This window comes from Schistocerca serialis, chromosome 3 (assembly GCF_023864345.2).
Source record: "Schistocerca serialis cubense isolate TAMUIC-IGC-003099 chromosome 3, iqSchSeri2.2, whole genome shotgun sequence".
Lineage (NCBI taxonomy): Eukaryota > Metazoa > Arthropoda > Insecta > Orthoptera > Acrididae > Schistocerca > Schistocerca serialis.
Genome location: NC_064640.1, coordinates 413,580,893 through 413,598,298, shown reverse-complemented (window position 1 = coordinate 413,598,298; position 17,406 = coordinate 413,580,893). Strand labels below are relative to the sequence as shown.

Below are 17,406 nucleotides of genomic sequence, written 5' to 3'. Positions count from 1 at the left end.
AGATGATAAAACAACTGGTCTTCGCCACGTGCTACACTTCCTTAGTGAAGAAACATGTCACTACTGCAGCTGTTCAATGCAAATGACATCCAATTGAACAGAACCCACCAACAACACCAGTACTTGCACCTGTACCTGAAAAGCAGACAGGATAAAGAGGTGGAAACCTAGGCAGCCAAGATGAAAGAGAAAGGCAAAACTTTAAGAGTGAGTATAGAGAAGATATCCCAGAAACAGAGAGCCTCCCAACTTCTCCTTTCCAACCAACCTCAGAGGGCGAGAGGACAGGGAAAGGAGCCCAGAATTTGGGTCAAAATCTGTTCCATGTGCCATCAGATGCATATCAGCAAATCTGACTGACAAGGATGTACTGGAGTTTGATATCTTGTCAACAGACCCAGACAACCCCTCCACTCCCTCTTGCCCTACCAAGGTCTCACTGCAAAGGCACAATGACAGTGGCAAATTAATATCATGACACAAACATGGCTGCCATACTTCAGTAGAATATGAACAGATACAGGACCAATTTGGAGGAATTGATACTACTCACACAGGACAGACTTTTCTGCCCATGTATCCAAGAGACTCATTTAAAAAAAAAAAAAAAAGTCATATGCTCTTAGGAGATTTTAGTGCACACAGTGCACTATGCGGGTCCAACACCACTTGCCCCTGTTGTTAAGTAACTGAGGATCTCGTGCAAGCTGAAAGCATCATATACCTTTGAACATGGGTCAAGCTACTCATTTCAGCACTGATCTACTGGTTCATATACAGCCATAAACCTCTCTGTCTGCTGACCTGCCCCTTGCAGACACAGCTCAGGGGGAGGTGGAAGACAACCTTCACGAAGGCATCCCCTTTCCCATCTGGATACTACTGCCAGAGGGAGCAGATCCTGGAAAGGCTAACTGGATGCTTTACAGCCAGTTAGCTGGTTTTGAGCAGTGTGAATGTGTCCAGGACCGGATGGATCACATTACATCTGTGATTCACCAAGCCACACCTAGGAGGCAGTGTGCATCTTGGTGGAATGATGAGTGTAGGTCTGCTGTCAGGGACAAGAGCATGGCTATGCAAATGTTTCCTTTTTTCTGTAATTAGATTTTCAAGTAGGCACTTAAATTTGACCAGCAAAGCTTCAATCATGCCTTCCTTCGGTACTCTGTAAATAGAAACTACAATGGCAATTAGGTCCTTTAGTTTGGCAAAACAGCTCTCAAATACACCCTCTTTATTCAAATAATTAAAATCCTTTCCAAATTTCATATTTTACCAGAAAGAATAACCAAGCAAGAACCTCCATATGATTTCTCTTGTCAAAAAAAGCTGTTGGCTACTTCAAAATTTTCAGTTTTATTAAGAATTTTATCATGTTCATATGTAAGCCAATATTCATTGTGGCAAATAAGGTTGATATTTTTACATTCAGCAAGAATAATTTTTAATCAACTTTATGACTTTTATTTGAAAAATCAGCACTTTGATAACCAATATTCTAGTGCATAATGTGGAATATCCTTCCTTATTAATGGTTTCAAGAATACTTTCTCTAATGTAGTGTTTCAGTCTTACGGTTTCTGTTACCAAACAGTGGGTATCATCTCCATCTTTCCTAAAAAGTTTCCCCTATTATTTATAATTTCACATGTATCAGAGAACATTTTACTTGAAGTTTTAGATCCTAACCTATTTAAATACAAACTATCATTACCCCAGCATTTATTGAAAATCTCAATCCCAATGTAGCATTGCAGTAGACTATCACTCTAGCCACAACAAATGTGTAGGTCTTTCAGGTTTACTCGATTACATTACTTAGAAGAGAAACTGTACCAGGAATTGTTTGAATTAATACTTAAGACATATTAAATGAGCACAATTTGCAGCAATAGTCATTTTGTGCAAGACAGTGTTGGCTACTTTATGATTTTCCTTGATAATGTCTTTAAGATTTGTTTATAAAACATATTTAGTGTATTTGGAGAAGATTTACATGTGATTTGTAGAGCGACGAGTCAAGTGAGGTATAGTTATGCTGAGAAATCCAGCATTTAACCAAAATATGTAACTAAAAGAGAAACAAACGTGGAAGACCTAGGACAAGCTTCTCCATCTACAAGGTTTGGAGAAGGAAGTGTTGTGCTGGGTGCAAGGACACAAGAGAACTGAGACAAATGTATCAGGAGACATGGCAGCCAAGGAGCCATGCATTGGAAATACTTTAGCATGATATGCATCCATTTATGTGATATCACATCACTCTTCAATCAGTCACGCTGCAGTGGAGGAAGGGTGACTGGAAATAAGAAACTATAGACTGCATCTTGTGAAGTTCTTTTCACATGATCATACACATAACACTGCCTTGTTGCATGGATTGCTTATCCAATGAGGTGACCCACATGTGTGTGGTGCTTCTAGTGCTTAGATTTCAGTAAACCACGTTTTAATTGATTGTATTCTATACTTTGTCAGGGGACAAATGTTTGTTCACCAGATTATGCCCTCTACTTTAGTAGACTATGAGATAAATATGATAGGTATTAGATTTTGTAATCTGCTTATTAAATTATTGGCAATGAAATTTTAATGTTATCTAGTTGGTTGTTTATTCCAATGTTTTAAATGTGATCAAGTCCCAAAAAAACTTTGCAACTTTGAAAACACATCTTGATTTATTCATTTAACTTACAGATAGGGTTTTGACATAATTTTATAACAAAATACAATTTTTAACCTATACCTTAACAGGTTCAATGTGACTTCCATTGGTTATGTGGCACACACCCATCTGAAGTTGATTGCTTGCCAAATTGTTACAGCAAGTCAGGTGTAACTTGTTCAACTGTAAGGTAGATTCTATATCTGAGCTCTGGTAGAGAAGCCAGTAAGGGTGGAACAAACACAATATGCTTGATGAATCCCCAAAAGAAAAAGTCAAGGGATGTCACATCCAGTGAATGTGGGGCCAAGCAATTGGCACGCCTCAGCCCATCCACTTACATGGAAAGCTGATGTTCAGGAAATCCCGGGCATTGGACAGGTAGTGCACTGGTGTGCTATCTTGCCTAAACTGTAAGCTATATTCTTGATCATGAACATCAGTCCAGGGGATTAAAAATTTTCCATGCTATCTAAGTATATCACTCTGTTTATAGTTTTCTCTTGGAAAAAGAAAAATCTATAAATTTGGCTCTTGCTCAATGCACAAAACATATTCAGTTTTGGGCTATCATCTTCATCTTTCAAGGATTTTCACTGCCACAAATCTTACTGTTTTGTTTATTAACTTTACAACTCAAGTGAAAAGTAGACTCATCACTAAAGATAATCTTTCTGATGACAGCTTCATCTTCATCCAACCAATGTAACATTTCTGCACAACAGTCCTTACAAACAATCCTATCACTGTCTTTTAGTTCTTGCACCATTGTAAACCAGTACGGTTTGAGATGCAACTGCTTTCTTGACACACGCCAAACAATAATATGTAAGACAACCAACTCTCAAGAAGCATGCTGGGTCAATTTTGTAGGACTGTTCACAAAGCTCTGTCTCACTTGTTCTACTACAATGTCATCAGACACAGGGGGGATGACCTAAGGATTTGTTATGTCTTACAAAACATCCAGTTTCAATAAAACACTTATGTCATTCATAAATAGTAGGCATACCCGGAGAATCTTTACCATACTCTGTACAGGAATTACATTGCACAGTTGTTGCAGACTTCGACTTTTCAAACAAAAATGCACAGGAAGGACACTCAGGGCCTGTAAAGCCAGCCGTCCTTGCTAAAACTGCCACTAATGCTTGCAGTGGCATGATTCTGTAATAGCGTACCACATGAGTGAAAACTTGATCTCCTTTCCACCAAGATGATACCAAGACTAAGTCTGTAAGTTCTATGAATAAGTTTGTACAAATTTTCAAGTTGTAAAGTCATTCTTGATAGACCATGTATTTCGTGTACACACAACTGGGTGGATAAATAATGGAGTTTGAAAGAGAGTGAATGTAGTCGTAATAGTTTTTATCTTCAAGAGATTTTAAGTTTGAGATATTTTAACTATGTCTATTGTGGAATATTTCAGCAACAGCATTCAATGATACCACTTTGAAAATATTCCATCCCTTTCAAGCACTAATGCAAACACACACATACACTCACTGTCTCTTATGTCTCTGGCTACGTGATTAATGATGACAGAATGCACACCAAATATTCATAGGGTGTTTCTCATTTACTCTGCTGATTCTTGCTACCATCTATTCAGAAAATTAAATAGGCAATGCCTTATGCTGCTGATTAAATGGCGACTTATGATTAGGACAATAGTCAGTTTCACTGAGGCACTGAAACACACAATATATTTTGGTCTGTGATTGGATAAATCTGTTAATTATTGCAACAAATAAAGAAGTTGTACTCATTTACCCACGAGCAATGTGTAACTGTTTTAAAACTTTCTTCTACGTGTGATGATAACTGCAGCATCTCAATGATAACTGTTATTGTACAGCTTTCCTCAGTTACAGCCTTGTCAGAATATACTGTGATCAAAGCTTTCATGATATAGGCAATGTTACACATTTATTACTGTCTTTAGTCCCTTGGTTTTGGGCTTTAGTTAAGAGTCAATGATGGAATTTCAATAAGGAAAGGTGACGTAACCATTTACAAGTGATATTGTTAGCAACTGAAGTTTTTGGTAATGAATTTGTTTATCAAGTGAGCTGTAGTGGTGAACACTAAAATTAAAAAGAAACTTCTCACAGCAACAATATACACAACTGAACAATATTTCCCTTAATGAATGAGTTATCTATTAATAATTTTTCCCTATTTTTATGCTTAGAAGTCCGATACAGTTACTGATACTTTATACAAAGTGTATTCACAAAGTATCCAATCTTCTTTATTTCCCCAGAAATTAATGGCATGAAACTGATGACACAATCTATAAGACACAAACACTTGGAGGTCCCCACAGGTGTTATACACAGACTACAATTGAAATTATCCAAAAAAATGATAACATAAGAGGTACCAACAAAAAGGCCTCACTTCATCAAAACTTTACAATTTTTTTTACACAACCAACAAGAAACCATAATACAGGGATTGTCAAGAAACTGTAAACACTAAGAACAAGGCATTCATGTGAGCACAAGCATGTATGATGAGATTAGCAGGTACTGCACAAGCAATGTTCGCACTACTTCTAAATACATACAACAAATGGAATTTTTGTTTTTGTGATGTCCATGCAGAAATAGCAATAAGTCTGAGATAGGTAATGCAAAATCTTGCAAATAACATTTCTCAAGATTGTGATGACTAAGAAATACACACATAGTTGGAACTCAGAAGATAATGTATAGTCACCACAGAGTCGCAAGTAAATATCTACTCAGTAAAAAGACATATATTGAGTAGGCCGCAGAATTAAAGTTATTCTTTCATTTATCTTGTCATTTTTGTATGCACCATTGTAATATGCAGTCATGAGAAATTCAATTATAGATACCTGCTGTGTTGGTGAAATAATGTATGCCATGTAAGTGGAATGTTGTCACTTCTTGTCCTGGTCATTACCATAATAGTCAAGAACAACATGGGCACAGAACATATTAGCATATTTGACAGTGTGGGTGCTTGGTGCACGGAACACACCATCTCTGATATCATGTCAGCACTGAGCTTCTCTGTGTTGCTGTGTCAAGGATGTCCCGTCAGCATCTTGATTCAGGGAAAACTGCTGCCACCAGGGTAAACCAATGTGAGAAACAACGTCTTAACGGTGGGGCTCATTATCAACTATTCATTATTGCAGTAGCAGACTGACTAGACAACAAAACTCATTAAGTAGCCACGTTAAAAAAAAATACCTCACTGTAGAGTACACAAACAGATGTATTGCTGATCACTGATTAGCCCCAGCACAATAACACCACCAGTAGATGCTCAAAGCATGGCAAAAGGTTGCCTGGACTGATGAATCACAGTAAATGTGGGTACATGTTGGTGACACGGCATCAGCATTTCAAAAAACATATAAGGTAATGTATTCCATTTGCCAACAAGATATCACCTGGATAGGTGATGAGGAAATAATATAAATATTTAATGTCTCATTGACGACAACGCCATTAGACACAGAGCACAAAGTCAGATTAGAGAAGGAAATTGGCTATGTTGTTTTATAATTAACTACCCTGGCATTTACAGCAACCAAAGGAAACCTAAATCTGAATGACTGGATGGCGATTTCAGCCACCACTGTTCAGTGTTTTACCATTATGCCACTTTGCACCAATGATATGTCTGCATCATCTTCCACTAGCGAAATATAGGAAATTTTTTGTCTGATCATGTGGACTCATTCTCACCCACAGCATCCTGCACGCAACCTATATCTTCAGCAAGCCAATGCACCATGCCATTACTCTTGAACTGTCAGAATGATGTGAGGGACATTTTACAGACATGAGGAGGATGCTCCTGTTGCACATTTGCGATGCCATCAAAAAGAGAGATTTGTGCACCTCAGATCCAGCTCTGATGAATGTTCGTACATTGTGGACAGCCTTTGAGTGGTCACCGATGGGAATGGCTATCCAAAGTTTTCAGAATCAGATAGAGTCCAAGCCACAATGTGCTGCCTCCATCATCTGGCCAAAAGAGATGGTGCTAAATGCTAGTCAGTAGGTGTGTTTAGATTGACTACTCTTAAGTATGTGGTACTCAGAGCATTGAGAAGCAGTCTTCCAGTGCGTTTTGAGAGATCTCAAGCATCTGGCAATAGAGTAATATCCCAGCTCATTTTTTGTATCTGAGCCACAGTGTTTGTTTGTGAAGTGCTTGAGTCACCATGCATGACTGTATCTGGAAATGATACCCTTAAATAAAACCCTTCTGACCAGCTCCATTGAGGAAAACTGAGCCATTATGAGAAATGCAGTGAGAGAGTTACAAAATAGTGTTTAAAAAGCTTTCTCAAAGCACTTTGAGCAGCATAATACATACTAGTTTAATGAAATTTGTGCCAATTGTGGAAGCTCATTACTGAAGTGTAGTAGTCCCACACACAAGCTACTCTTCTTGACTGTTGTTAGCTTTTATTCATCCACAATTCTCCATTTGTGTGTTTATTTGATCATAACAGCAATCTTCACCCCACAACAGGATTAACTCCTTTTCTTCCTCCAATGTGCTAATTCACTTTGGATCTCATACTTGGAACGTGTCATGCAGTGTATTGTATGAATACTTATACACATTTTATTGTCAAGTTTAATCAATACCTTTATTGATTTGTTACATTATTCATGCATTACTCCATGTTTTTACTGAGCACATACACACAAAAAAATTCCATGATGACATAGTTGTAATATTTTCCAATTATAACAACTTGTCTCGATAATGATGATAAAGGAAGATTATGTCTATGCAATTTCTAATACACAACTGCATCTATGACACTGCCACATACATTTTTGTGCAATGAAACAATTACAAGCACATTTCAATTACTTTTATTAATTTAAAATGAGTATTACAATGGAGGTGAAATTATATTGGGCACACTATAGACAATATTTTCAGTCTTTTTGACACCTAATGACAAGAAATTAAATCTTATTGGTAAAACAAAGTTTTGAACGTTAACATTACTTGTTGTCGACAGGCACATAAACAAAATTGAAAACTTTGTTAGACGAATACTTTCTAAAAGTGACACACACACACAAAAGACAAATCCTTTGTGTGTGTGTGTGTGTGTGTGTGTGTGTGTGTGTGTGTGTGTGTGTGTGTGTGAGAGAGAGAGAGAGAGAGAGAGAGAGAGAGAGAGAGTGTGTTGTTCGTTCACACTCAGCATGAAACAGATTCGTCATGCAAAGTTTTGAGTCTTGTTTATGTGCCTGTTGATAACTCAATGACTCTACTATTTGGTGAGTTGTTACCTTTACTCCTAAATTATTTACATTCTTCTACAACTTTCCATTATCAGCTTGCATAATTAGTTGCTCACAAAATGTTACATGATTAGTATGATTCCTGAAATGTCAATGAACAGTATTACACAAAGTGAGATCCACAGTACATGTTGCATCCCCATATTTTTTAATAAAATATAAGACATGGAGAAGTTACAAAATACACTATTTTAGTGCTACACACGGATACAAACAATTATCCACTCTGAAGAGACAGTATACATGCAAGAGTCTAAAAACCAATACATTTACCTTGCTGATATGTAACTAATTAAATTAAAAGTCTTTCTGTGTCTGCTGAATTATTTATAAACTGCAAACCACAAATCATAGTAATAGACTGGAGGGTCTGGAAGATCATGCACTGTTGCTGAATGATAGTGAATGTAGAATGGCATCCTGTATGCTTCCTAGACCACAGAGCCACTGATGTTTCTATTTCAATTCCATAAAGGTTTACAATTTGGTAAACTCGAATTCCACTTTGGTAATTATCTTTTTTCAATCTATACTGCCTAATAGCACAATTTCTCAGCAGCACACTAATTCTTTCAAAACAAATCACTTGCATTGATATGTATAACACAGGAACTATACAGGTAACAGATATTATGTAAATGGACAAAATACTGTTGTAAATAAGGAACTACTGTTGTTGCTCAATACATAGACTGTCTCTATCCCTTCTTCATATTTAGCACATCCCTTGACTGTTTTTTGAAAAATTGCAACTGTGAACCACAATACGTGTTTGCAACTGTACTTGAGGGCTCTCAGATACAATCAGTATAAGGAGGCATAGAAATATTCAAGAAAACTGCAGTTACCAAAGTATCTTAGTAAATAAATAAAGTTGCAACCACTGACCATACAGAAACATACCTTCTGTAAAATGCTACTGACTGAAATTTTATTTCAGTATACTGTCAGTGTACTGTCTACCGTCATTTAACAATTCTGTAACGGAACCCACTGAACTAAAGATTAAGACACCGCAGAAATACTCTTTGTCGTCAAGTGTTGCTTTACCACATACTGAACGTTTACATCTCTTGCATACCTAATCTCTGTGTATTTCCTTCCATCCTTCAATTATTTTGTAGATATACCTTAGTCTACTTTTAGACTATTCTACTGTACATGACTGATTCTTTACTTTCCCATGTAGTGTAAAATGAACATGTGAGCCAGAATTGCCGGGTTGGTATAAGCGTATTTCTGTCTCCAGAATTATCCGAATATGATAAATATTATGAAAGGAGACACAAAGCAAACATAATAAAGATTTGACAATAGAAGAAAAGTACAAAATAACAGAAGCATTTTCCAGAAATGTATAAAATGTCTGGGCAAATTACTTTTATACGTCAACCAAATTTGTGCCACTTAACAGTTATCTGTAATGGAATATATCAACAGGAATTTATATTCTCTCCCGAGGTTAGTGACTTTTCAAGATAATCTTCAAATTACAATTTAAATAAAGGAATAATATTTCAGGTAGTCTAGGTTAGAACCTGAAAAGTTTAATCTACTTCAATGTAGCATGTGAGATTCTCTTCATTCATTAATTACAGATGGGCCCAAAGTTGGGGCCAAACTGAGCTGAAATGCCCTGCAACATGTCTTCTCGTATGTAGTTACATTACAAAGTTTCAGAAAAACTATTATTGTGAAAACAATAATGGCTGCCTACTTTTTCATGACCACCTGCTAACACAATGCACAAAATTCTCTCTCTAACCCCCCCCCCCCCCCCCCGCACATGCGCACACGTCCTCCTCCACCCCCTCCCCTCAACATAGACACCCCACCCTCAAGCATATAATTTATGACAATGCAACAGCTGGTTTACAACTTACTCACCAATTACACTCACTTTATTTACTCACTACTTAATGACTGCAAATTAAAAAAAATTTGGTAGTATAAGGAGCTGGGATTAAGTCACTGTCCATAAAATTTACCTTCTGCTACTATAGCTGTGCAAATCTCTTCAAAATGTGATATTTCAATTTTTTTTTAAGTAAGTGTTTTTAGGTTGCTTAATAAGCTTTGGACTACATCTACTTTCTATACCTCAGAAAAATTATGAAGGCCAGTTACTATCCAGAAAAGATTATCTTTAAACATTTAAAAAAATATTTCTCTAAGACTATTATGTAGAAAGTATTTAAAAATGAATTACCTCTTACCACCAATCTACTATTATTTTAACACCACATACATGTCAAGAAAGCTTTCACACACGAAGCAAGAACAAATGCCATTGTTCATTGGATCAATAAAGATTGATGTGCCATGTGATTCTATAACTGTGACTCACTTTTTATAAATATGTATCACAGACCATATATAGAAATATGGCCTACACTCCCACCATTAAATAACAGATTTCAGAAATGTTACATGTAACGAGGACTTGCTGCAATCACTGTTATTAAATTACAATTCTTGTGCAATGAGAATAAGTGAAGATATGGCCACCTGTCCCTCCACAGAAAGGTAGGCTAAAGAGATATTGCAGCTTTAGTACGTGGCTACATATATTTCCTTTGTAATGATTATCTTTGTTTCTGGTTATACTGTATTGTTATTCATGCTTTTGAGTACTTCTGACCTTTCTTAGAAACATTTTAGTTCACAAACAACAGAAGTCTGTCAAATTTTCACCTTAAATATAGTTAAAAGTTCCCAAACTGTCTGTCTATACAGCAATATTTAAAACATGCAAACTTGTATTCTGTAACTACATCAGCATTACAAGAGGGGAAAAAAGCACAAAAATGAATTTAACTTGTTTCACTGAATACAAAAATAATAATATCCAGACAAACACTATGGATACAATAAGTTGTGAAATAACAATAACGGAAACTCAGAGCATATAACTTACATTCTCACAGTAACTCAAACAAAATGGAGGTATTAATTTCCACACAACAGAAAACTGATTGAACATTTGTGATTTTCTGCTTCTTGGGGGAAAGGGGGGGGGGGAGGGGGGGTGGAAGAGCTCTATTATCAAAGTACAGTCATTTGTCGACCACAAGTTTACAGAGAACAAATGTATGTAAATTAGAATTTTACTGTAGTTATGAACTCATATAAAATTAATTCATGGGGAACATAAAGATTGAGAATAGAGCAATCAGTAATTCACACTGGATATCAATGGAATGTCACATCATGGAACACTACTACTCCTGTAAGTGGCAACTGGCTCACATAAGATGGAATGTCAAAAGTCACATCAGTTGTGTTGTGAAACCATCTGTCTTACAGAACATCAAGAGTTAGCCTTAGGATTATGGAAATTCCAGGGAGGACAACACTGACTAAATGGTAATGAGAGCTGTCTACTGATGGAGAAGTTCCCACTAATATACAAATTTTTGCTTTGTGAGCAATAAAATAAAGATTATAAAGGACAAAAGTCAGTAACACAAATAAGCACGATGATAACAGGTTAATACACAAAATACTGGGACTGTACTAGATCATGCAGTCATGATATGTCATCATTCTGTTAACAGTCAAAACACTAGACAACCTTTGCTTTTACATTGAAGTTCCATCAACGGTTGATGCAATTGCTGAAATTTGTAAAAAAACCTTTTGATGTGACATTGTACGACAGCCAGTGTGAATCAACCTTATCACTAAGCTAATCAGAAATATGAAATTTACCAGTCACAGTTTATTTTGCTAGGACTAGTCTGAGAGCCTATGGTGGCATTAACTGGAGAGTATAATATCACATCAACAAATAATTTGTACATGTCAAATTAACAGCTCTTGAAACAGTTGTTAGCACAACATTCAACATGGACTCCCATAATCAAAGACAACAATCAATGATCAAATAGAAACAAAATATGTACACACAAAAAATAATGAATTGTACACATTGCACATTCTCAAATTACTATCGTTAAAATAAGTACATCAACTGACAAAAAAAAAACATTCTTTGAGAGTTATGGATAAAATGCACAATAAAAAGTAAACTATTGTTTAAATTATGTTAATATGATAATATCACATACTATTTGTTCACTTTATCTTTAGCTCTTGGCTCCGTAAGTTGTAGTTGGCAAAAGTTTGAATCTTTGGGCATACACTGTACATGCTTCGGGTTTTGCCAGCCGTTGTACTGTTGACAGTTGGTGGCTGCTTCTTAGTACTGTGTTTGAGCAGCCTCAAGTATGGAATATATGACTGTTTGTTGCCTTTGCAGGCTGGCTGTAAATCCATAGTTGTTCTGAATGAAGGGGGTAAACAAAGGTGCAGATTCTTAGGTTCAGTTACCAGCATGATGTAGAGAAGTTGCCTCTTACTTGGTCCTTTCACTACAATATTTTTTTTTTTTTTTGTGCTGGGCACGACTAATACCTTCTGCTCTCTGAACTTCTCTCTGATAGTGCAAAAAAATATATGAATAAATAGTAACACACTATTTATTCAACAATGCCAGAAACTACAACACAGTATGTTGCCCACATTAAAGTACCTTCCAACAATCCAATTTTATAAAACACACACTTAAATATTTCAATTTATTGTTACTTAAATTTCATACTACAGAAAAGGTGACATTTGAAGGAATTAATATAGTACCAATTCTGTCACCTCCATTTTATCCTGAAATTAAATTCATGTTTCAAATTTTGTGGCATACAAATTACATCTAAGGTCAAACAATGTAGCCAAGCCTAAAGACATGTCACTTCATCTCCAAAAATATGGATTCTGTTGCAATCGGCGTTCGAAGTTGGTATACCAGGTTTGCAAAGTAGATAAAGGCACATATGTCTCATTTAACACAGGGTTAATCTGCTGGGCTGTTACAGCAAAACTAGATGTGAAGTTTATGAAGTTCTGGATCATTTTCTGACCAAATTCCAAAAAGGACGATGCTGCCTGATTGGTGATGAGAGCCGCCTGCTGATGAACATTTGAAAGAGGTTCCACCGATATTCCAATTTGTGCACTGTGTGACATCATTTGCTGTCCAAATGCAAATGGTGTCAGTTCACTATGGGGAACAGTTTTCTTCAATCCAGATATCTTGAAAATAGCAGAAGGTTTCTCATTTGCTATATACCCAAGTAAGTGCCATGTAGGAGGTGCATTTGGTTCTGGCCAGCTGAAATAGACTACATACAAACGCCAGGTATGAGAATAGACGGAAAAAAAAGCATCAATGTTTCAACTATAAAAGATAGGTATAATCTTTGACACAAAACCAAGCCAGCGACCGACCACTGGAAAGTCTAGGCCTATGTTGATCACAACATGAAACAAATAACATGGCCACAATTATAATACTGTAAGTCCAACTACCTGCACAAACTGTGAAGTTCGTTCATTGTGCCAGTTCCTGTAGGAAGTCTTGTCTTCTGCTCAAGCTGTTATGCACATGTACACCTGTGGTCTTCCAGTGCACTGTGTGTCATCTAAATGTATTGTTTTGCAGTTGAAACTGCTTGTTGCTTGAATTTTTAAAGCTCCTTTGTCTGAATGATGAAGTTCTGAGTGTAATGGTAGCACAGCAAAATATGTATTTCACTTTCTGACACACCAGTAATAACAGTTCCATCCAATAACAGTTTTGAGAAAGATTTCTGGCCAGACTCTCTGCCTTTGAACATTTTCTGGGACCCAGTAGCGACTGCCATGGCGGCAATGTGCTCCCTTGTCTGTGTCAAAAGCATCAGCTACTCCTCATCACTCTGAATCGCATAAAATACTTAACTGTCATTGAGTGTTGCTCTACAGAAAATGTCTACTATTTTCATTTCATGCTTGACAGCACCAGGTGCAGACGAACTGTTCAATACGACAAGTTTTGTATTACATTAATATACAAGACGTAAGTATCGCTCAAAATTAATTTTTGTAGATTGTGATCCAATCAGGGTATATCACTATGAAGTTTAATGTCATTAGTAATGCTTTATTTTAAAACTGATTCTTTGTGCAATTTTTTTGTCAGGAATTCATGTTTTCACCAAGCTACAGAGAGTAACTGTGGTGTAATGTGTTTTATTGTCATTTGATTTCTTACGGTAAATGTATGCAATAAACTGTGTGCCTTGCAGTTCATCCTCTATAGCAATGCAGGCACAATGGTCATTTTGATGTCCATGTATTGATTCATGAAGAACTTAATGCTGATCAAAAGTGATATTTAAGGTATTCAAGTAGATTTAAGTCAACAAAGTTGCCCATTTTTGAAGCGAGGATGGAAATTGCTATTGCTGGTGTTGGCAAACATTTGCAGAGGCGCCTAATTCCTATTACATAGATTTAGCACTGTGAAACCATATTCACTTCGCAGCTGTTGTCCTGACGTATGGGTCCTACATAATGAATAAAACTCAAGTTCGTATTACTGACAGTCAAGTCAGAGCTCTTCATGTGAAGAAGCTTGGTATTTGCAAAGCAGACATCTGTGACTATTAACACAGCTTCCTGAGAAGAGCTCGTGAGGAGACTTAATGTGTAAAGTTCATCTTCAGATTTAGATGAAAGAATTTACTCTAGTAATTTGCAGATGCATTAAAATAAAATGGTAAATAAGATCCTAGAACACTCTTCTGCACAGTGGGATTAGAACTGACTACTCACACCATGCTTGCATCACAAGACATGTGTGGAACCACTGATCTAATGAGATCCTGCCAACAGCAGCTCTTTTTCATTGTGGTATTAGTCATTTTGCCTCACAATGTTATAGATGAAAGCAGTTGTTACTTATGTGAAGTACAACATTCCTAGCATCCAAAAATTAAATTTTCTGTCTGTGTCTCGTATTACATGAGCATCAAGTAGCATAAGTCATTGGCGTGGAAAGGGAATGCAATGTGAATTTAACAGAAAAACTCAAGACAACATGTTGAAGTAAATGCACTATCAAGGGTTTCTAAATATTTGCAATGAGTTTGCCAATTCTTAGCTGGGCTAAGGGGCATCTACGTAGTGAAATGCTTGTTGCGCTCATATTGTATGGGCTCTTAGAGGGGAGGCATGAGCGTGTTTTGTATTTTATGCAGCATTATCTCCTGATACTTTCTAATGTCACCTTTCAGGCTATCTGTATTTAATTCACTCAATTAGATTTAATCTAGAATGTTCTGTCTTGCACAGAAGAGGCTGTAAACATAGGTGTTATATAATATCAGTGCAGGGATAGCAAAGCTAGTGATATTAGTTTCTGCTCATGCAGCATACAGTGTGTGAAATATTGATGTATATAATTCTCCACTATGATCACAATATCCCAAAAATACAAATGAATAAAAAACTTACTCTGATATAAATTTATGCTTCTGCAGCCACTGCTGATATCCATAAAATTGTTCAAGATTTGTGACTGCATTGTTAATATGTAAAATTCTTCCAACAGCCATCTGCAACAGTGGCCGAAATGTCCGAAGAATTTTTCATACTGACAATGTGATTACATACGCTGAGGAATTTTATGGACACTTACTTTGATAGGTTGCAATGGAAGCTGTTTCAATGAATAAAAAGTAATTGTAAATCGACCTTGCCCCACACGTCATGAAACAGTACGATATCAAACACTTTGCACCCTGAAATTGACTTATCTATGTGCAGTCTTAGCCACATACAAATAAAATTTCATGAGTATCATTAGAAAGCAGATATATGTTGGTGGGGATGAAAGCAAGAAGAAATGCAGTTAACTAATTATTTGACGACATGCAAGTAATCAATCCATTTGGGGATTCATAAAAGAAGAATCTGAAAATTATGTTCAATAACACAGAAACTAAACAGAAGATGTGAGCAATGTGCAATTCTGCACCTTCATACATTTTTCACTTTAATATCTATATATTTCATGCAAAAATTAAAAGCTTGTTCATTGCTTTCATAATGTTCCTCTCTTGTTTGGTCCCTAAATGATACAAAGGATCCTAATCCATGTCACTGTTTGTTCCTTCGAATGTTTCCAATGACATTTTTTGTGTATTGTTGCTTGGTATTCATAAAGCAGACCACTATGCTTGCTCCCATGAGATACTGGGTAGCATTTGTGAGAAGCTTACAAACTGTATTCGAAATTGCATGTCACAAGTGAAACATGGACTAGTTGTGTAAATAACAGCAGAAAGAAACCCTCATTTATCCATTGGCATAACTCATTCAAACAGCAGTGGAACAAAATCATCATAGTCTTCCGTTCATGGCTGTAACACTATAACCAGCAGTTGAGTCAAAAGTAAACCATGGTCATGCCCACAAATTTGTAGCTACCTGTGGCAGTTTCAGAGCCCATACCACACATTCAATTGTTGATTAATATATCTGCCATCACAGTGCCAAACCAACAGAAACTGTTGCAGAGTTCTGCCTGTGTGACCAGTCTTTCGTTGTCATCTTTTCTTATTGGGCTTTTCCTGTTGTCATGAAAACAAGATGCCAAGATAAATCTGTATATTCTGCATGGCTAAACAACCCACATTCCATTCTTCCATATTCACTAGTCATGTGCATTGGTACCAAATTGGGAAAGGAAAACTTTTATGAGTGAATGAATAATAAAAATAATAGTAGCAATAACATACTAATAATTAATTAAGTTTATTGCATAACAGAGGAATGTGGGTGGTTTAAAATAAATAAAAACTGGCTGATCATTCAGTTGGCAAAATACAAAGATTTTCTTATCTTTTCATTACTGAATTCCATTCTGGCTAATTGCAGAGAAAAAGAAACTGGAGTGATACACAAAGGTAGTCCAATGAGATCTGAACCAGCACCTACCTTTACCTTAGATCACGAGACGAGCGTGCTACCACAGAGTAATCATGACACTGTTTCATTTAGTCTTCTGCCATTGCTCTGGTGGTAGTTAATGCAGATACGAAATACAAAACCAGCTGAAATTTAAATCTGAACCGACATTTCTAGGGTCGAAAAATTAAATTTACAATCTCAATGTCATATAAATGCAATGACAATTCAGATTACTTCATCAATATCAAAAGAGAATATAATGAGAATTTAGCAGGAACTTTTGGCATCCATCCCGAAAGTGCATGAACTCTTATGAGATGCCAAACATCAGCAGCAATATTGCCAAGTCTCAACTGAAGTTAGCAACATGAAGAACTTTATGGACAACTCACAATATCCTCACTGCTATCCACAGCCCTCTCCAGCCAGTCCTCAGTGGAGTTGCACTCCCAGATGTCCCCTCTAAGGCTCAGTTTCAAACCAACAGCAGATTACACCATTGAAAAATAAAAGTGATTTGCACACTTCTCCTGTTTGGAATGCAGCGTAAGCTTATTTTCACAAAATTAAAAATGTGTGCAAAATGACCTTGTTCAAACTGTAAAGAAACATTCAGATACTATA

The 17,406-nt window shown here is 36.5% G+C and overlaps 1 protein-coding gene across 1 annotated transcript in view; it reads right to left on the bottom strand.

Annotated features, from left to right (window-relative positions):
* Positions 1 to 11,690: 11,690 nt before the first annotated feature.
* LOC126470288 (protein OPI10 homolog) overlaps positions 11,691 to 17,406 on the bottom strand; it is a 105,810-nt gene continuing 100,094 nt past the window's right edge. Inside the window, exon 3 of the mRNA XM_050098039.1 lies at positions 11,691 to 13,169. Coding sequence (XP_049953996.1) covers positions 12,742 to 13,169 — 428 coding nt within the window. The 3' untranslated portion in view covers positions 11,691 to 12,741. The remainder of the gene's footprint in view (positions 13,170 to 17,406) is intronic.